Source organism: Ochotona princeps, chromosome 24 (genome assembly GCF_030435755.1).
Source record: "Ochotona princeps isolate mOchPri1 chromosome 24, mOchPri1.hap1, whole genome shotgun sequence".
Classification (NCBI taxonomy): Eukaryota; Metazoa; Chordata; class Mammalia; order Lagomorpha; family Ochotonidae; genus Ochotona; species Ochotona princeps.
The window spans coordinates 9,515,440-9,536,430 of NC_080855.1; the positions used below are offsets into that span (position 1 = coordinate 9,515,440).

At 55.7% G+C, this 20,991-nt stretch overlaps 1 protein-coding gene across 2 annotated transcripts; it reads right to left on the minus strand.

Moving 5' to 3' along the window:
* Nucleotides 1-961: 961 nt before the first annotated feature.
* Nucleotides 962-19,305, minus strand: NLRC3 (NLR family CARD domain containing 3). 2 transcript variants are annotated; one of them, XM_058680673.1, is made up of 19 exons: nucleotides 19,098-19,305; nucleotides 14,458-14,519; nucleotides 14,046-14,241; nucleotides 12,202-13,933; nucleotides 11,692-11,778; nucleotides 8,967-9,050; nucleotides 8,362-8,445; nucleotides 8,022-8,105; nucleotides 6,802-6,885; nucleotides 5,848-5,931; nucleotides 5,313-5,396; nucleotides 4,911-4,994; nucleotides 4,464-4,547; nucleotides 4,041-4,124; nucleotides 2,619-2,702; nucleotides 2,169-2,252; nucleotides 1,695-1,778; nucleotides 1,342-1,425; nucleotides 962-1,187 (listed from the first exon to the last, which is right to left on the minus strand). In XM_058680673.1, exons 2-19 carry the CDS (start codon nucleotides 14,458-14,460, stop codon nucleotides 1,097-1,099), a joined length of 3,201 nt encoding a protein of 1,066 aa, XP_058536656.1. In that variant the 5' UTR covers nucleotides 14,461-14,519; nucleotides 19,098-19,305; the 3' UTR covers nucleotides 962-1,096. The 2 variants fall into 2 exon arrangements, with proteins under 2 accessions (XP_058536656.1, XP_058536657.1); XM_058680674.1 differs by having other exon boundaries at nucleotides 14,364-14,519.
* Nucleotides 19,306-20,991: the final 1,686 nt, after the last annotated feature.

Here is a 20,991-nt window from a genome sequence, read left to right on the forward strand (position 1 = left end):
GGGTGCCATGAAGTGTTCGTGATAGCTGATTTTTTCCCCATCAATAGCGTGTTCTGGAGCATGCCATCAGGGCCCCTGCCGTCTGTCCCATGACTGGCAATGTGCAGTTTGATGGCTTGAAAAGGCAGCAATTACCAAGGTAAGACTCTTGGAACCTCCTTGCCCAACCCAGTAGCTTTCACTCATGCACTTAGTGTCCATGATGGTCTCTGTGTGAATATTCGTGGAGGACAATAGTGATTCCCTTTTGATTTTGAATGTGACAATCACACATTGATGAATACTTTTGTTGGTGGTTCAGATGATGCTTGCCATGGAACCCACTTGGACTCTCTGTCCATGTCAGCCTGAGCCAGCTAGGGTGTGCATGCCGGGCAGAGGTCCAGCTTGCTTGTCATCACGGGAAGCTGTGGCCGTGGTGGTGTTGCGTACTTGGTGATTGAACAGCATGGATAGTTCCCAGGCCATGCTCATCTGTGCTATAGACTCCAGGCAGCTCAAGGATGTCACCACATACCCGGGGGACACCCGATGAGTAGAAAGTATTGGGACCTGTGCAGACAGCCATCTCTGCCTCCAGCCTTGTGGACTTAAAGTTTAGCTATGCCTTCATAACTTCCTTCTAATCATCTCGGATGCCTCCTCAGATCACACCACTAACCCTTCTTTGCTTGTTGAACAAACAGAAGGACCCCCTGGCTCCCAACCCCCACCTGCTGATGAGCTCATCAGACTGAAGGACAGGCACATGTTCCAGGGTGAGAGCTGATTTTGACTGGGAGAGTGAAACAGCAGTGATAGCGTTGTTTTTAAGTTGGGAGCACATGAAGGTGTGGAGGGGTGTGTTAGCTACAACCAGCTTTCTACCGCGTGGAGCTTCTGGGCCCCCCACTGTGTCTCTTGCTGGCAGCCCCAGCCCTTTGCCAGTACAGCCAGCTCACCCTACCTGGACTGACCCTTCTTCCCACTGTGGGAGTGCCTTTCTTCTCTCTGCTCAGGAGGCCAGGCCTCCTGCTGGGTCAGCATCGTCTCATATGGCCGGAAACCTGGTCTTATGGTTCACGAGCTTTCCCCCTCTGCCAAGAACTGGATCTGGTCACATGTCCACTGTGCACATGGGAGCGTTCATCTTGATGGCCTCCGAGATCATCCTGGCGCCAGATTCGCCGATGTGATTGCCTTGGATGCTGGAAGAAAAGCAGCAGGGCATGGCCGGAGCCTGCAGGTTCTGATGTTCCCACTGACAAAAGACTGCTCCCAGGAGCCCACCCTTATCTGCAGAGGAGCTGGGGTCCCAGCCCAGCCTGGCCAGGGAGGGTAGATCTGGCTGAACCCACTCACTTGATATGCCGCAGCCCACAGTTTTCAGACAATGCTGTGGCCATGCATATGGCTCCGTCCACACCCAGGGCGTTCTCTTGGAGGCTAGACAGAGCAAGACAGGGACGCCACAGTGAACTCCTAAGGAGGGCTGCTGCCATGTCTTCTGGAGGTGCCAAGGGGCAGGTAAAGCCACCAACAGCATCTGACCCTACTCTGGTTTCTACAGGTGTCCAGGCAACACCCGCCCAGGATGGTGAATGCAGATATTAAGTGACTGGCTGGTGGCTGACACTAGTCAGGTGGCCCAGAGTGTTACAGGTGCTCTTGGTAGCAGAGGAGATGGGCACAGGGCAGTCCCTGGGGCCACTTACTTCAGTCTCCGGAGGCTCGCGTTTACCTTCAGAGCTTTAGCCAGGGCTTTGGCTCCGTCCACCCCAATAGCGTTCCCTCGTAAGCTGTGGGGAAAGACAGGTTGCCTGAAAGGGGCTTCCAGCACCTCTTTAGAAGGGTAAGGGGTTCCTTCAGCCCCAGCAATGGCAGGGGGTGAGCAGAGCTCCTTCCTCACTGCTAGGTAGTAGCAGAGTCGGGCATGAGGGAGTGAAATATTGAAGGATGGATGGGGCTGGCCATATTGTGGCCACTGGCAGGGATCCCTTGATCAGGGCAAGGCCACCTAGAGAACAGGAACTGAGTACAAGGATGGAAAGCCACAGGAAAAGTCAGAAGTGGAGTGGGAAGACCCTGGAGCACAGTTGACAGTTTCCAGTTGACTGTTCATTCCTCCTCCACATCTATTCAGCATGGTTTCTTTGGGCAAAAAATGTTACCTAAAGACGAATACTTACTCGAGGACCTCCAAGGTTGTGTTCACGGCCAGGGCCTCCCCTAGGGCCTGGGCCCCCTGAGCACCAATGGAGGCCACCTGGAGACTGAGAAGAGGGGCAGTCAAGTGCCAGTCCCAGCCCTGAGCCTGCCCACAGCCTCTGCCTTCATCCACTCCACTTCTACCCTAGCACAGGGCAGAACAAACAGCACCACCAGGTGTTGGCCTGCAGTGTCCGCAGAGAACACCACCCTGCATGTTGTGTCTAATGGGACATAAGGGAGACTCCAGGGAAGCTTGGGGTGACTGCACCCTTAATTCTGGCTGCAAGTTTGATTTCTCCATTGCTAATCCATCAGTGTCACGTTAATACTTCCTATAGTAATGTTGGAAGGATTGAATGCCAAGTCCTTGACTGGGAAATGACTAGGGGCTGATGAAGGGCTGGGATGCCACGTGTGTCAGGACTTACTAGAGTGCAGTGAGCACCGTGTTCACCTTCAGAGCACCAGCCATTGCAGAGGCACCTTCGTCGCCAAGATTGTTTTCCTGTAAACTGAACGTGGCATGTGAGCCCCTTGGTGCTTGGGCACAGGCCAGCTCTCCAATAGGAACTTATAAGCCAGAGACTCATGCACACAGGGCATCCCTGGGGACCCTCCTCGTAGCCTTCACAGCCTGTGCCAGAGCTGGATCGTTTGGGGAGCTGCGTGAGTCTGAAGCAAAGGAGGCAGACTGGAGGAGGAACTTGTGGAGGCCACAGCCAGCCAATGAAGGGTGGGACAAAAAAAGTGTGCTTGCCAAGCTGAGCTGCAGCTCTCAGTGCCCGGCCATTCTTGACATCAGGAGTCTGTGCTTGGTTTTGTCTTTTTCTTTCCCTGCTAAGTCAGAGGAGGAGCTTGAAACAGAAGATGACGGAGGTTCCAGCAGATGTGGGCTTCTTAGCAGACGTGTGTGCGTGCGTGTGCGTCTGTGTGTGTTTAGGGGATGTGCACAAGATGGGGAGGCGTAATGAAGGCAGCAGCTGCAAGAGGCCACATGCACGCTGCAGCCCCCTCCCCAGTGTGGTCACAGGAGACTTCCCAGGAGAAACAGGTCAAAACCAACCCCAGAAAAATGAGAGGTAGGAGTGGGTCCAGCCATTCAGGAGTCGGGAGAATAGAGTCCGGGGAAGCTGTGTGGGGATCACAAAGGGCCCTGCCAGTCACTGGAGCATCCAGGAGACAGCTGTCATTCAGGAGGAGAGGAAGTCCTGGGACACAAAGGTTAGACAGAAGAAAAGCAGGAGGCCCAGCCAGAAAAGAAATATTCTAGAAGCTGATGGAGAGGAAACAGATGAAGGCTCAGAGATCACACATGGTTTCAGAAGACCCTGACAGTTCTTCACTGCATAACAGGAGTGTTCACAGCTGCCCAACAGTGGACACAGTGTCTGTCACCAAGACGAGCAGGTGAAACCTGTGTCTGTCTGTACCATGGCATGTGTTTCAACTGCAAAAAGGAAGTGCTGACGTGCCATGACATGGTGACCCTGGAAGCCAGCATGCTGGGTGAAAGACGCTGGTCCCCTCGGTGATGTGTTCACAACAGGGGGATTCACAGGGACAAAGCTGAGTGAGGGGGAGAGGGGCTGGGGAGAATGGGGAGTGTTGCTGACCAGTACAGGGCTTCCTTCCCATGGTGGCGATGGCCAGCTGACTTGGAGTATGAATTGTGACCTTCCAGCAGGTGGGTTTTATGCTTTGTGGAGGCTCTGTGTGTGTGTGTGTGTGTGTGTGTGTGTGTGTATCTGCCTGTGTGTCAAAGTCCTTCAGGGTGAGCCCCACCCTCCAGCCCTGACTTCCCAAGTTCCCCTTTCCGCCCCCTCCCCACAGCTCCTGTAGGCAGCACTTACTCGAGGCTGGTCAAGCTCCTGTTGAGCTGCAGAGCTCGGCCCAGGGCCCTGGCAGCACCAGCCTGGATGAAGTTCCACTGCAGGCTGGACAGATACAGACTTATGTGACCACAGGGCCCAGAATGGTCTGCGCATGACTCCTGTGCCCTCCTTATATGGGGTCCTGAAGTGATCAGAGGTGGCTACAATGAAGCCAAGTGGCTCTTGTGTGAGGAAGGCCCTGGGATTCCCTGAGGCCTAGCTTTGGTGGCATTTGCTCACACTGGGCTGAGTGAGGTGGGTAAGGTCAGCTCAGATGGCAGCCGGGGGAGGATGCTTGGGGTCAGGGAGGGAGGCATTGCCAGGTCAATGCATTTGGTGTGGGTGGGCATAGGCCCTGCAGCTGTGTGGAACGTGCAGGGATGGGCTGAGGTGCAAACTCACTGTAGGGACCTGAGGGTGCGGTTTCCTCCCATGGCGGCCGCGATAGCCTGGGCGCCCTGGTCGTGGAGCAGGTTAGCTGTCAGGCTGTAGAGGAGAGGGTGAGTGAGCAGGAGCAGCCCTGAAGGTCCTTCCTTGGGGTCAGGACCAGGAGCTCACAGCTGCAGGGTACTCCCTTGTGCCAGGCGTAAGCCCTGGGCTGCTGTTTTAAGCCCTCACAACAACCCAGGGCCGGTGCCAGGCTCAGTTCAGCAAGTGCAAGGCAAGGGAACTGTGGAGCTGCGCAACCAACTGCAGGATCCCTGCCCGCAGGCCTGGCCATCCCCCCACCCTGTGTCAGTCACACTGGGGGCTACAAAACACCAGGCCTCCTGTTGACTCAATGTCTGGTGGTGTTGCCGCCCAAGGAAGCAGAGGCTGCCCTTTCTCCCTCCAATCCCCAGCACGTACTCCAGGTTCTCCAGGGTGCTGTTGGTGCAGAGTGCGTGGGCCAGAGCCTGGGCACCCTCGACACTGATGGAATTCTCGCGCAAGCTGTGGGGGACCCGGGAGAGAAGACCCTAAGCTCATGCCAGGCCAGGTGAGGCTTCCAGCAGAACCATATGTCCTTGTGTGAGGAGTGTGGGCAGTGCAGGAACACCTGATGGACTTGTGCATGGGCAGGAAGCAGCAGAGCAGGCCAGCTGAGGGCCACAGTGGTCCCCCACCCTCCGGAGGGAACGGGGACAGAGGCAGGCTGCAGACTGCAGACCCAAGCCTGCTTCTGCCACAGGTTTCCCATAATAGCTTCTAGGGCCCAGGCTTTCTTTCTAAGCCCTGAAGGGCACCTGATGGGGAGGGACTGGGACATACCTGAGGTGGAGGAGGGTGCAGTTGGCACAGAGGGCCCCTGTCAGCGCTGCCACACCCGCATCACTGATGGAGTTGCTCTGCAGGCTGCAGGCAGAGGGTGGCACCCTTGGCCTGGCTGCACAGCCCAGCACCACAGGCACTGGTTCAACAGAGAGTTGGGGGACCCTGGGGACAGGTACTCCCACACTGCTCATCTCCCTTCCCCCCACTTTCTGGCCCCTGTCAAGTCAGGCCAACTCTGCCTTAGCCTGGAGGTCTCCAAACAGGCTCAGCGTGGGGGTGTGGTGGCTCTACAGTCCCCTGAGAAAGTGCTCAGCAGAGTGTCCCCCCAGGGATTGCCCAGCTCCACACTCCAAGACCAAGTCACTGTGCAGTCTGCAGCGCCAGCCCCAGTCCTACCAGGCATATACCGGGCAGTGGAGCTGGTGGGACAAGGGGCAGCTGTGGACTGCAATCAGAGCACGCCCAGGGTTAGTATCAGCTCGCCATCCACTGGATGAGGAAGCTGGGGGGATTATCACCCTTGATGACTCACTCCAGGCTCTCCAGGCCCTGGTTCACCTTCAGGGCCTCTGCCAGGGCCTTGGCACCTCCATCGCCAATGCTGTTGCTGGAGAACCTGCAAGAGATATGGTGAGTTTGCCTCTTGGGGCAGTTAGACAGGGTTGGGCCTGGGGGGTCAGGGCCAGAGGAAGCTCTCACGGGACACTGTGTCTGTTGTCTCAGGGTGACCGTGTACAGCTCATCCTGCCTCAGGCTTGTTAACCCACTGTCTATGTAAGTATCCACTGGGTGCCTGTATGAGGTCAAGGTAACAAAGGCTTCCCTGACTCCCTGGGGGTGGAGCAGGGAAGGACAGCCCTTTGGTGAGAGGCATTTGCAGCAATTTACAGGAAAGAGTCTGGACATGTGGTTTTGGTTTACCAGAATAAAAAATATAAAGCAGTAAGTGTGAACCTGAGAAGGTTGAAGCTTGCCCGATCCTGGGCATCTGGCCTTCTTCCTCTGGTCCAAAGTCAGTGAATCCTGTGCCCACAATCCATCCATACATACATGCGTACATGCACCCACCCATCCGTCCATCCATCCATATACCCACCCATTCATCCATCCATATATTCATCCATCCTTCCATTTGTTTCTCTGTCCATACACCCATGTATCCATTTCTCCCTCCAGTCACCACTCGTTCACCCATCCATCTAGTCACCCACATATCCATCTATCCATCCGTGTATTCATTTATCCACCAATCTGTCCATTCATACACCCATGTACCTGTTCCTCCATCCAGTCACCAATCATCCACCCATCCATCCATCTACTCATCTATCCATCCGCATATCCATCCATCCATGTATTCCCCTATCTACTCATCCAGCCATCCACTCCTTCATCCATGTGTCCATCCCATGCTCACAAATGCTAATCATGGGTTGCATGGTGCTGGGCACTGAGGGTATCAATTGGGCCCTTGTGCATTTCTCACATGAGCTCCTTCAGGGTCCTGTTTTGCTTTAGGGCATCTGCCATCCGCTGGGCTCCTGTGGGTCCAATGGTGTTGTTCTGCAGGCTGCGGGAAAGGAGAGGCATCCTTCAGCAGAGGGAGCAAGATTCAAAGTCAAAGGTCAATCAGAGGCAGGTAGGGTGCCCTCTCCAATCATCATGGCAGTGGGTGAGGAAGGTTGTATGGATTGTTGCTCAGGTGATGCTAGCGATGGATGATTTCCAGGGAAAATAAAAGGCTGGGACAGTGGGAGCCTCACTTAGAAGGGGCTACAAAGCAGAGTCTTACAGATGCTGACAAAGCAGCCTCCCAAGTGGGGATTTCATGGTCACATCTGGCTGTCCCCAGCTGTCTTCCTCACAGACAGGCCAGCATCCCAAGTCCCTCTATCTCCATAGGGAGATGCTCAAAGAGCTGCTGCTCTTGTGTGGATCTGGCTCAGGAGGACCCCACCCTCACCCTGGAAGCAGAGAGGGCAGGGCCTCTTCCTGGCTCCTGGAAGGAACAGCACATGTGTGCACACACACACACAGGTACACTTTTCCTTACAGTGTCTCCTTGAGAATATTGAAGGTTGTAAATCCTTCCTCTGTTCCTTTGACATTCATGTAAATCTTTTTCAAAGCTTAAACAAACCTTCTACCAGTTCTTCAGCCCAGGAATGTCTTAAGGCCATTTCTTTGAAAGATAGACATCTGGGAAGACAGAGTCCCTGTCCGCCTGACTCTATGGGAGTTAGTGAGGCACCTGGCTCCGAGTTGTGAGGCACCGGCTTGTCGTAAAGATAGAAGTTTCATCCTTCCTTTGGATAAGAGCAAGCAGGGAAGGCAAATGGCCCCTCAGTGAGGCGAAGTTAGGATGAGCTGTGTCAGGTCTGCTTGCTGAAGACAAGCTGAATGCAGTGGGCCGGGCTGTGGGAAAGGTGTGATCTGTCTGTCATGAGGTCTTACTGCCAGGGAAGTGCTGCTTGTTCAGCACCTTTGTGGTCTTTCTGTATTTGCAGAGAGGGTCTCTGGATTGGCAGGCGGTTGTGTTTACAGTTATCTCCCCAACGCCTGTTCTCTGGAAAGGCAGTGGGCATCCAGACACCATCCGGATGAGTCAGAAAGGCCTGGAGACTTGGCCTATCCATTTTTCCTTGTAGGAAACAACAAGGTTCTTGGAGAAGGAGTTGGAGGGGAAGAAGAGGCATGTCCACTCACTGTAGCACAGAGAGTGTCCTGTTGGAGGCCAAGGCCTCAGCCATGGATCTGGCGCCGTCGTCCCCAATCATGTTGCTCTGGAGGCTGTAGAGGCAAGAAGGTGACTGATGGACAGAGCAGGAGAGGGTGCCTGGGCAGCCTGGGTGCCTGGCAGCAGCCTGGACACCAGCCATAAGGGACGGCCCTGCAGGTCGAGATGTCCCAAGGCACGCAGGCTCTCGGGACTGGGTTAGGGCACACAATCCCCACCACCCTGTGGATGGGAGCTGGTAGCCCACTCCCACCATCTCCCTCCGTGGTGTACCCAGGGAGAGGCCTCTCTCTGGCCAAGGTCAGGTACCTGAGGGAAATCAAAGTGCGATTGATCTTCAGAGCATCTGCCAATGCCTTGGCTCCTTGTGGCCCAATGGAGTTACTGTGGAGGCTGCACAATGTGAGGGAAGGAAGGCTCAGCCCGACCTGCAAGTCTGTGACCTCCAAAGGGACTACATGGAGATTAGGGTGGAGATCTTGGAGACGTCTACCAGAAGGAGTTTCCCTAGGGGGCTCCAGGTGGTAGGAAAGAGGAAGCAGTACTGATGGCCTAGTGGGCATGGGCCAGCTGTGGGGCCGAGGTGGGTGAGGACCCCGAGTATAGGGCATGGCTGGACTCAGAGCATGGCTCAGTGGCTGAGGGGGTGGCACATGACTATGCTTGCCCAGCTATCCTTCTGGTACCCTAGGAGGGCAGGTGGGCCAGCTGTGACCTCCATGATTCTGACTCCTGCCAGGGGACAGAGGATGGACATTGGGGCCTGCTGTAAACCAAGTGTATGCTCAGGGGCCGTGTCGGGGACAGGTGAAGCTGGAAGCCCAAGAGGCAGGACTGACACCCCCCTGGTAGACAGGAAGGCATGTGCTTCTCTTTGCCTGCAATAGTCAGATGGCCATCAGTGCCTAACTTACTCCAGAGCCGTTAGACTTCTGTTGACCAGCAGGGATCTGGCCAGGGCTTTGGCCCCTTTGTTGCTGATCTGGTTCTCAGCCAGGCTGCCCGAGGAAACAGAGAGGAGTGGTTATTTCCTACATAGACGTCTCCTGGCCCTGCCTCCACACCAAACTCTTGATTCAGCCACTACATCTTTCTAGCAGTGCGAGACTGCCATGGAGATGAGGGGACCCCTACGGCAGAATGCGATGTGCAGGGAACCCCCTGGACCTGGGCATGATCCGGTCAGAGTGAGCAGACAGACCCTCCTGACTGCTCACTCAGACTGAGGGTTCTGGGGAGAAGTGGGCGGGATTGAGCCCAGTGACTCTCAGCAACAGCACGGCTGTTGACAGTTTGGAGGCAAGTAGCTCCAAGGGGCTTGTCTGGCTGGACTCCCCAGCTGGCACTTTGCAAACCATGTCTCTAGGGCTCCTTGGGAAGGCCTTGAGGGCCCAGAGGCAGCCAGGACTACAGGATTTCCCATCTTCCTTCAGCCCTGACAGCCCCTTTATCCCTCTGAGTCATGGGCGCTCTGCTGGGGCAGATGCATTTTGAAAGGGTTCTGTCACAGAAGCAGCATTGGGAGTCCAGCACCCACTGCCGCCTGTGTGCATGGCCTCAGGCCACAGGGATCCCATCTCTGAGGACTTGTCTGTTATTCTGAGCTGTCTTCCAGGAGCAGCCCTGTGTGTCGGCTGCAGGAGGTCCCGGGCAGCCACACTTAGGGAGGCACACAAGGACCTGCTGTGACGAGGTGAAGGGCATGTGGCCAAGAGCTGGTACCTGGCTTTGTTCTGAGTTCTGAGTGGTACCAGTGCCCTGGACTGAAAGTCTAGAGGTTGCCATGAAAGAGAGGTTAAATTTACCACCAGGCAGTTCTTCTTTCACTGGGGTTACATATTCGTCTTTGTCATGTCACAGCCAGACCCTGGTGTGGGACTCTTGCGTGGGCTGCCCAAGGCGAGACTGGGAGCTGTGTCCCTCCAGCCCCAGGGAATCCTGGCTAACAGGCATGTCAACTTGCCTGGGGCCTTGGACCACCTGGATAATTTGCTAAAAATGGCATTTATGGAGGTGCTATCTCAGGCCATCTGGACTGTAGAGTAAGGACAGCCCTGCGGGTGGTCAGTCACATTTGTGGGCCCCAGGGCTTGGGATGTTTGTGTCATCAAACCTCAATCTGGCCCTTGCCCTGGTGGCAGCATTCTGTTTCAGAATTTGTTTTTTTTGTTTTTTTTTTTTTAAGATGTATTTATTTTATTACAGCCAGATATACACAGAGGAGGAGAGACAGAGAGGAAGATCTTCCGTCCGATGATCCACTCCCCAGGTGAGCCGCAATGGGCCGGTGCTGCGCCGATCCGAAGCCGGGAACCTGGAACCTCTTCCAGGTCTCCCACGCGGGTGCAGGGTCCCAATGCATTGGGCCGTCCTCAACTGCTTTCCCAGGTCACAAGCAGGGAGCTGGATGGGAAGTGGAGCTGCCGGGATCAGAACCGGCGCCCATATGGGATCCCGGGGCTTTCAAGGTGAGGACTTTAGCCGCTAGGCCACATCGGCGGGCCCAGAATTTGTTTTTTAAGTCTGTGTCCTGTAAGTGTAAGGAGCCCTTGCCAGAACTGACACAGTTTAGAGTTGCGAGTCCTTCCAGCGGATCTTGGAATCTGAGCCAAGCAGGAAGACCCCGAAACTCATGGGGATGCCCTCCCCTACCTGCTTCTCTCCTTTGGGCATAGAAGCAGCTGACTGTCAGGGACCCCCACCTAGCTCACGTCCCTGCCCAGCATCCTCAGTGACTCAGCCTCCGTGTCCATGGACTGGAGACTAGCAGGACTGGCAGTTTCGGTGCAGGTGACACTTGTCTCCCACCTGTAATTCCAAGGATTGAGCTGGGAGCAAAGTATCCCTCAGCCCTGGGCACGGTCTTCAGGAGGGGCCCAGCAAGCAGACTTCCATGCAGGGCAATTTTAAATGTAGAAGGGGTGCAGCTGATTTAGAAATTAGAATGTAACCAAGTTAAGATTTTTACATTTTAAGGGCTTGGCATAGTAGCCTAGTGGCTAAAGACCTTGCCTTGTAATTCCAGGGATGCTATATGGATGCCAGTTCTAATCCCGGCAACTCCACTTCCCATCCAGCTCCCTGCTTGTGGCCTGGGAAAGCAGTCAAGAACAACCCAAAGCCTCGGGACTCTGCACCTGCATGGGAGACCTGGAAGAGGCTCCTGGCTTCAGATTGGCTCAGCTTGGCCGTTGCAGCCACTTGGGGAGTGAACTAGCAGATGAAAGATCTTTCTATATTTTCTGTGTGTATGTCTGTCTCTCCAATCAAAATAAAAGTAAATCTCAAAAAAATTTTTTACATTTTAGTCCAGCAGCAGAGTACCATGAATCCTGCTGGAAGGCCTGGAGGGAACAGTGGTTGGCCCCGGGAGACACCCCTGTGGGCACCCCAGCATGTGCCCCACTAGCCCTTCTCTCCATGCAGTCGCGATGCCTGCACCTCAGACACCTCCTGGAGTGAGTGGAACAGCATGCTGCCCCACACGTGTCAGATACCACCACCCACTGCCCCACGGGCACCCCAGCCAGCTGAGCAAAGATGACAAGCAGCACCCCCAAGCCTGCAAGGTAGGTGAGCGGCCCAGAGGCTGGGGCTCCAGGTGAGCGGCCCAGAGGCTGGGGCTCCAGGACCAGTTACCTCATCTCCTTGACACAGCAGTCCTTCCCACTCAGCATGCTACCCAGCAGCTCCATCACGGGATCCTGGAACTGGTTGGTGTCCAGCCTGGCCGGGGGAGAATGGGCTGGGATGGTGCAGGATCCCTCAGGCACCCACTGCAGCACTGTGGCTATGGCTGCGAGTACTGTGCCCTGTACCCACACACTCAGGCCTGTGCCACATGGGTGAACTGTGAGACCCGGTACTCCCAAGCTTGAGGGTTCCTACCCAGAGCAGGGTCTTCTGTGGGCTGCACACACCTGGATATGATGCCCTTTGCCAACTCTGCCACTTCTGAGAATACCTGAGCTGCTCACAGGTCCCAGGGGATGCCTTGTCACCCCTACCCTGCACTGCTACTCATTAAGGCCCAAGGCACAATGTGTAGTGCAGTGTATCATTCAGGGGGAGCTGTGAGGAGTTGAACTGTTTCCCCAGGACCTTGTGGGCCAGTGTGTCAGGTCCTTGTGCCTCCCACCTGGTGCCCACCTCAGGCTCCGGCAGTAGAGCAGCTGTGGCAGCAGACTCTGCAGGACACCCTGGCTGAGGCCTGGGGACAGGTCAGCTTCCTTGGCACAAGCATCAGACACCTGCAACAGGTAGGCCAGTGCAGCACAGTGTGCAGGGCCGCTCAGCCCAGCCAGGTTGCCGCTCTCCAAGGCCTCCTGAACACCACGGGCCAGCTCTGGGCACTGCAGCTCGTGCAGACAGCGCAGGACGTTGACTGCCTGGGCTCCGGCAGTGGCACCAGGGATCAGCAGGCAGCTCTGCAGGAACTCAGCTGCCTGTGCCCGGGAGCCCTCGTGCTCGCCTGGGGTCAGTAGGGAGCCTGCCAGCAGAGCATTGACCCTGGGAGACAAGAAGCCTGACAGGAAGCGCAGGAATACGTCCAGCCTGCCATCCTCAGCCTGCATGGTCCGTTGGGTCGCTCCCCTGAAGTGTGTGAGAAAACCCAGGCGGGGCCAGGACACACCACTCTCAGTGAAGAGGTCGAAGATGGCCCTCCTGGCCGCGCCGTGGTAGTAGGCGGCTGCCAGGAACTCCTGCAGGGAGAGGTGGACAAAGCAGTAGGCCACCGATGTGGCCAGCGTCTCCTCGCGCCTCAAAAAGCAAGCACACAGGGCCCCCTGCAACAGAAGCAGGTCCACACCAAACGCCTTCATGTCCTGCTCGTAGAATACGTACTTCCTCCGTACCAGCCCATGGAAGGCCAGCCGGCCCAGACTGCCCACCAGCTTGCGGCTGCCTTGGGCTACCTGCTCGATGCGAGGGCTGGTTTTGCCCTTCTCCTGCCCCTCCTTGCCCAGGGCCATTCTGAAGTACCAAGCGTAGAGCTCACACAGGGTCCTAGGAGGCCATAGTGCCACCTCCTGTGATGCCAGCCCACGGCAGCGCACATGACCCAGCACGGTGCCCGTGAGCCGGCAGAAAGCTGGGACCGTACACATGAGGTACAGGGCCGGGTCATTCTGCACCTGGCTCAGGGCCCAGCCAGGCAGGCTCTGGTCCCCGGGAGACATCTGCTCCAGACACTCCCGCACCTCCTCCTGCGAGAAGCCCCGGATCTCTGTCATCCGGTCCACCAAGCCGCCAGGGACCTGGCCGGCAGCCCCGGGCCTGGAGGTGATCCAGATAGACACCTGGGGAAAGAGGTTGCCCCGGATGATGTTGGTGATGAGGTGGTCCACCGGCACCGCCACCCTGGGGTCCGTGCACGCCATAGTGTTGGAGAAGTCCAGGGGCGTCTTGCACTCGTCCAGGCCATCCAGGATGAGGAGGACACTGGCAGACATAGCCAAGGCACGTTCCCCAATGTGTGGGAAAGTGGAGCGGATGAGCCTGTCCACACTGAGCTTCTCGTGGGTGTTGAGGTCCCGGAAGGCCAAAGGCAGCACCAGCGAGAACTCTTTGCCGACCTGGCCCCCAGCCCAGAGGTGGACGAAGTGCCTCACCAGCGTGGTCTTGCCTGCCCCAGCCACCCCGACAGTGATGGAGACACGGGGTGGGATGGACACCCGGGACAGTGGCAGGAACAGCTTGTCTAGGGAAATGGTCCTGGCGGGGCGCTGGGCCCCGCGGGTGGCCTCCACCTGTGCAAAGTCGTGTTCCCTCAGCTGCAAGTCCGTCAGGCCCTCCACCAGCAAGAGACTGCCCGGCCTGGGTGGGGGGCCACCTGCTGCCCTGCTCAGCAGAGCTTCACGGTGCCTTCGTAGTCTTGACTCTGCAGGACACAGGCCAGGCAGGGGTTAGTGAGTGAGTGAGTGAGGAGGGCCGCCAAGGAGCAAGGCCTGGGCGCCCCCTCCCTCTGCCCCCAAGGCTGACCCTGCCCTTACCGTGGGGCCCCATCAGAGAGTCCGGCATCCTGCTGGGCCCCTGCAGGGCCTGCACGCCTTGGCTGCCCCTTCCAGCCAGCAGGTCCACCAGGGCTTTCACCTGCTCTGCTGGGGAGCTGCCACCCAGGCCCTGGCCAGGCTCCCGGCCTGTCTGGCTTTCCTGCTTCTTCATAGGGTCCAGGGCTGCCACCAGGAACTAGGAAGGCAGGGCCCAGGTCCAGAAGGCAGCACAGGGCAGTTCCATGCACACCCCCCAAGCCGGGGACAGGATGGGAAGCCCCTCCTTCTTCCCCAGCCTGGGGCAGGGGGCTCACTTACCGGGCATCTGAGGAGGAGCTAGAAGGGCTCTCTGTGCCCAGAAGGGGAAGCAGGGCCAAGTGAACACTGCAGGGGCCCTGGCCCTGTCACTCACCATCGGGGTGACCCTGGGAGGGCTGCTTCTCCTCTGTGCATCTCAGTGTCCTCATTGGTGACCTGAAGGTAGGGGCGAGGTTAGGAGAGGGACACAGCCACAACGTTGTGGCCCACGGCATCTGATGGAGGCAGCATATGCAGTGGGGAGGCAGTGGAGAAGGGGCCCTTGCCCAGGGCTACAGGAGGCCCAGAGGGTACATGCCCTGATTGTGTGAAGGACACGTTTCACTGTGGCCACAGGTCTCCCTGTGCCAGGAGTGAGCCCTGATGTCAGCCGTGGACCTTGGGGGGTCCAGACCTGCTGGAGTAGGTTGATGGTGACAGCCCCTCTTGGTGCAGGGGCTGGAGGTACCCAGGGGGTGATAGTGGGAACTCTGTGTTTCCCCACCCAGTTTTCTATAAACTTGACAAAATCTAAAGAGACATTTAGCCTGGCAGTGAAGATGTCTGTATCTCTAGTCAGGGATTCAACTTTGATTCTCCATTCTGGTTTCTTTTTTTTTTTTTTTTTTTTAAGATTTATTTGTTTTTTATTGGAAAGTCACATATACAGAGGGAATGAAAGACAGAGAGGAAGATCTGTCTATTGATTTCACTCCCCAGTGGCCATAATGGCTGGAGCTGAGCCGATCTGAAGCCAGGAGCTCTTCTGGGTCTCCCATGTGGGTGCAGGGTCCCAAGGCTTTGGGTTGTTCTTGACTGCTTTCCCAGGCCACAAGCAGGGAGCTGGATGGGAAGTGGAGCCACCAGGATATGCACCAGCGCCCAGATGATATCCCGGCGCATGTAAGGCGAGGACTTTAGCCACTAGGCTACCGTGCCAGGTCCCAGTTCTGGCTCTTGACTCCAGCTTCCTGCCAGCACAGACCCTGACAGCCAGTGGTGACCACTTAAGCAGTTGATTCCCTGCACCCACGTGGGAGACTCCGATTCAGTCTCTGGTTCCAGACTCCAGTGCAGCCCGGCCCCGTCCAAGCCATGTGAGGCATTTGGGGAGTGAAGCACCGGTTGGGAGAGAGCTCACTGCACTCACTCTCTCACTTGTTCTGTTGCTCCCTCTCTGTCTCTCTTTCAAGCAAACAAACAGGTGAAGTCAATTAAAAGACAAAATATCAGGAGTATAAGGCAAGGACAGAGCCCCTCCCCAGCCCCAGCTGCTCATACTCATCCTCCTCCCTGTTGTCAAAGCTGGCTTCCTCCTCTGCTGCCCTCTGACAGCCCAGATGGATGTGGAGGGGGCTGCAGAGCCCATCCTGCCCTGTCCCTCACTCCTTACTGGGCACACAGGCTGGGGCACTGCCTAGCAGGGTCCCAGGAACCCCGGGGCTGGGAGCCAGCCAGCCATCCTCAGGGAGAGAGCACTGTGGGGGACCGTGAGGAGTTGGCCTAGGGTAGCTGCTGCAGCCCTCCACCTTTTGCAGGAATTCCTGGCATTGTTCCTGGCCCCCAGGGCCTGGCCAGCCCTCTGGGTCTTTAATTCTTGGTGTCTGACTTGAGGGGGACCCCGTGTCCACCATCTAATGATTTGCATTTCAGATTCCTGGGGCAGCTGGATCCCTCTCAAGTCCTGTCCGGAGATGGGTACAAGCCCAGGCCAGTTTGCTTTCTGTCCCCTTGGGAAAGGTTCCCCATTTCCTCTTACCACTTAGGTGCTGCATAGTATTTGTGAAGGTGCGCAGGGTCCCAGACAGCCTGTTATATCATTCATTTCTCTTGAGAAGCCTCATGGATATCACTCTCACTTTACAGACACGGCTGCTGAAGTGCAGAGAAGGGAACTCACCAACGCAGCCGGGAGCTGCCTGAGCTGGATGGGCCCCAGGACCTTGGGAGCAATAGTGTCATGCCACACTGTCTGCCACCTCTCCCAGTGAGTTTGCACTGTCTGAACAGTTAGGAATGTGTGTTGTACCAAGTGGCTTTTGAGCATATGTTGATGCAATCTTATCTATTTCCGTCTACCCGGCCAGCCAGCATGTGTTTATCAGGGTCTGGGGACAGGAAGGTGAAGGAATTGGCAAATCCCTGGGCACACTGTGGGGGATAAGAACAGGCCATTTGGCTTCTGAGGGATCACGGCACCAGGCATGAAACAGTGTGAGTGACACGCCGTGAGGGGCAGGCCTTCTGTGGAAGACGGCCGGGGATGCTTCAGTCACGATGGCTGGGGAAGAGGTCCTGGGAGCAGGGTAGGGGTGGGATGAAGAACAGGATGAACCTGAGCAGGGGCGTGTCTGCCAGGGGAAAGGGGCAAGGCCAGAGCAGCTTGGTGGGCAAGCAGCGCAGGGGCAGGGAGACCTGGCCATTGTCATGTGGGAAACCACTGGGCAGGGTGACGCTGTGTCTGACCACATAGTGTTGTTACACTGGAAGTCTGGACTGTGATGTTTGTCATCCGCCCCCTTTGATAGAAACTCGAGTTTCTTGCTGTGTTCAGCAGTGTTCTGGGAGCGCGCTCGCCACCTGTCGGTGCACAGTGGCAGCTGTCAGCCAGCCCTGTTTTCACCTGTGAATCACACAAGTAGGTTTCCTAATACTGAACCAGTCGTGGGTTCTTCAGTATAATAACCTTCTGTTTGTATTATAAATTGTACACTAACAATCTGTAAGTCAATGCAATGGAATGTATAATCCAGGAATGTATGTGTGTATGTATAACCTGCCTAAGAAAACGTTTCTTGAATTTAAACCCAACATTTAATTTCAGCCAGACTAGATAGTTAAAATTGTAAGTACAAAATTGAAAGCACAGTAAAAAAGCATGAAAAAATATTTTAGATATTCCTTGGGTGAGATGATGTTAAAGCAAGACATAAAAACCCAGAAGCCAGAAAGGGGAAGGTTAATGGATTTGCCTGAATTTAATTAAGCTAGTAAATAATTAACCACACATTTAATATTAAATAGTTAAGATATTCCTACATAATAATAAGTGGCATAAGTTAGGGAAAAATCTGTAAGCTGGGAGTCAAGAACATTCATATCCTTCATATATAAAGAACTCTTACAAATCAACAAGAAATAAGTAAAAAAATAGAATTATGGATGCAGATAGAAAGGATACAGATAATTCACAGAACATACAAATGACCTATTTACTGAAAAGATACTTAATCATGCTAAGGATAAAGAAAACTAACCAAAAGAAAGCTTATTTCTCATCCAGTTGGCAGACTGGATTGGTGAGAATGTGGCACTAGTAGGAATATTAACACATAACTGATGGGATTGTAAATTGGTACAGGAATTTAAAAAGTATTTAATTTGCCATTAAATTCCACTTCTGGGAATATATCTTGAAGAAATAATTGGATAAGTGACAGAAATGGGGTTATGAGAGAAACCACAGAGGTGTGGTTTTATACAGCCAGAAATTCATGGATAAAAACTCAGTTTCTATCCAGGGCAATGCAAAGTCATGGCTGATGTGTAGTGCAGTGCCTTGTGAAAGCTGTCCACTATGTATTTTCTTTGCCTCCTAACACCATAGAGTTTTAATTGCTTTCTTTATCGATGTAAGATGCACCCGTAATGTTGCCTCCTGCATATTTGTAGTCTGTAGCCATACCCCAGCGCTCAGGGTCATTAGGCTAGTAATTTGTTTCATTATAAAATACTTTGCTTTCCCTGGATGAGGAGGACTGCAGACATGCGGGCCAGGGCCTGTTTGCAGAAGTCTGAGCTGTGGCCAGCAGGGCCAGAGGTGCAAGGAAGCACTCACGGGAGCTGCGCGCAGGTGTGCCTGGGTCATCCTCCAAGTGTCCCCTGGGGGGGGCTGCCACTGCGACTGGGCCTCTTCCCCAGTGGCCAGCCCTGCTCCGCCCACCTGCCACCTGCTGCCCTTCTCCCTGTCCTTTCTGTGCCCCCTCTACCCCTGAGGAGCTGGCAGCTCAGGTTGCAGCCCTCTTGAGGTGGTCCCAGTGCCGTGACCAGCTGTCTGCCTGCCCCCAGGGGAGCAAGAAATGGTCTGTGCCACCCGCTGCTGCATTGTCCCCTGGAGCCTGAACAGGCCAGGCCTGACACGGGGAGCCCAGCACCCCAGGATAAGAGGTGGATGCCAAGCTGCCGCCCGAGAAGGCAGCATGAGATGGGCTCAGGGATGCATGCGTTGCCCCTTCCCGCAGCTGGGCCTCCATGGGTGCACCTCAGGGCCCTGTGCATAGCCTCACCCCAGGGTACAGCTGGGAGAGGCCCTGAGGTTTCCCTTGCCATCCCTCCCTGACGCAGGGCGGGCTCCATGAGCGGGCCTGGGCCTCCTGAGCTTTGCGTCGGTATTGGTGTTGTCACCTCCATTTGCAGTTGGTGAGCTGAGGCAGGAGGAAGCAGTATAGTCTGTTGGGAGTCCCCTGCAGCCAGGCAGCAGTGCTGGGAGCAGTGCCTGCCTGCTGAGGGCCCGGGCTGCACAGCTGCAGCTCCTTTTCACGCTTGCTGCTCCAGAGCCATCCCTGGCACCGGAGGAGCCTGGCTTTGTGCCTTTTGACCTGTGCTGAGCTGGGCCTGGGCACACACCTGAACCTGGCACCCTCCTGTCCTCCCCCATCCCCTAGAGCAGATCAGGCTTCCAAGGCCACGTGCTTCCCACCAGCTGTGCTCTTAGCTGCCCCAGCCTCCCAGTGATACAGCCTGGACTTGGCTTACCTTCTGGGCCTCCTTCCTGCTCCAGGGATGCCTGGGCTGGGGGCCTGAGGAGGAGTCCATCCCGATGGTCCTGGACTAGGCCCTGCCCCAGCAGTGGGAAGACAGCCAGGGACTGGGGGAATGCCTGGGAGTGTGTGGGGCAGGCCAGCAGGGCCTGAGCCCGGGGCCCCAAGAGGTCGGACAGGCTTCCCAGGCTGAACGTGTGGGGGCCAGCACCGGCAGGGCGCGCCGGCTGCTCACCTCTTCCTGTGCCGCCTCCACCTCAGCCTTCCTTCCTGTCTCTTCAAAACCCAGCAGCCCATCAACAAATCAGTGAGCTCTGTGGCGGCCCCCGGCAGTTACCACTGCATCGTCACTGTCACAAGGGCCTGGGTTCTGCACCCCTGCACTGCTTGGACCCAAGGTTCTGAGGGAAGCACACATGTCGGAGCTCAGGCCCGATCACCCCAGAGCAGATAATAGCAACGGCTCAGCAACAAACACCCAGCAGCCTGGCGAGGAAGTGGGCAAAGACCCTGGGCCGACAGCTTGGCCAGCACAGGCAGGAAATGGTGCTGAGCGTGGCCAGCCATTGGGGGTGTGCACAGCTGAGCCAGGGTCACTGTCAGGTGGCCCTAGGACAAAGCCAGAGCAAAGGTTATAAGTACCTGCAGAAAGGGGAACCTGGACACACTGCTGGCAGGGATGTAAATGAGAATGGCAACTATGGAAGACAGCATGGGTGGAGGCCAACCTGCTGTGGGCTCCGGCACCCACACAGACCTGTTCCACCAGCACTGTTCACAGTAGCCAAAATGTGTGTTATATCTACAGTGGAATATTGTTCTGTTCTAAGAAAGAATTCTAACACTGGAGCTGAGTGGAATCAGGTCATGTTGAATAATAAGAGCCAGGTACAGAAAGATGCTACATGTTCTGCATATATGACAACTAAAATTAAAAAAAAAAAAACTTAAACCTGGTAAGCCCATGTATATCAGTTCTGTTGCGAGGGCAGAATTTTGTCAGATTTTGATTTAAACCTTGGTCTGCTGAATTGACAGGAATGGTATGTGACTGTAGCAGCCATGGTCCTCTGGCTGTCTTACAGTTCACCTGAGTGCAGCTGAGCATCTCTACTCATAGCCCCCTGTCCTCCTGTAGCCTCCCGTCCTGCTATAGCCCCCTATCCTCCCATAGCCCCCCGTCATCCCATAGCCTCCTATCTTCCCACAGCCCCCACATCCTCTTGTAGCTCTGTCCTCCCATAGCCCCCATCCTCCTATAGCCCCCATCCTGTAGCCCCCTATCCTCCCATAGCCCCCATCCTCTTGTAGCCTCCCGTAGGTTCCCGTTCTGCTATAGCCCCCTATCCTCCCATATCCCCCCGTCATCCCATAGCCTCCTGTCTTCCCGTAGCCCCCGCCTGTCCTCCTGTAGCCCTCGCCTGTCCTCCTGTAGCCCCCGCCTGTCCTCCCAGTGTACTGGGTCTATGTTGTAGCTGTGAAGCTATAATGTAAACTTAAAATACTTCATCTAAAAAAAAAACTACTTTGCATCAACATAAATCTTATTTTAAAAACACCGTAAAAAGCCAGCCACTGGCCTATCCCTCTTCCCACTTGGGAGAAAGACAGGGGAGGCCTGCACAGGGGCGGGGCAGGGGGTGGTGGGAAACCACTGAGAACGGGGAGGGAGATCAGGGTTCTGTGGCCATGCAGCGTCGTCGCAGAGATGTGATGCCCTCTCATTAGCAGCTTGTGAACCCTGGCCCCCCTGTCACCCCACAGGCAACTTCAGCATCTTCCTGTGAGTCACCACAGCCTGCGAGGAAGCAGCTGAACTTGGGCTAGTGGTAGGCCACGCCCCCTGCCCTGAAGGTGGCCAGCAGCCCACCAGCAGGTAGGTGCATTGT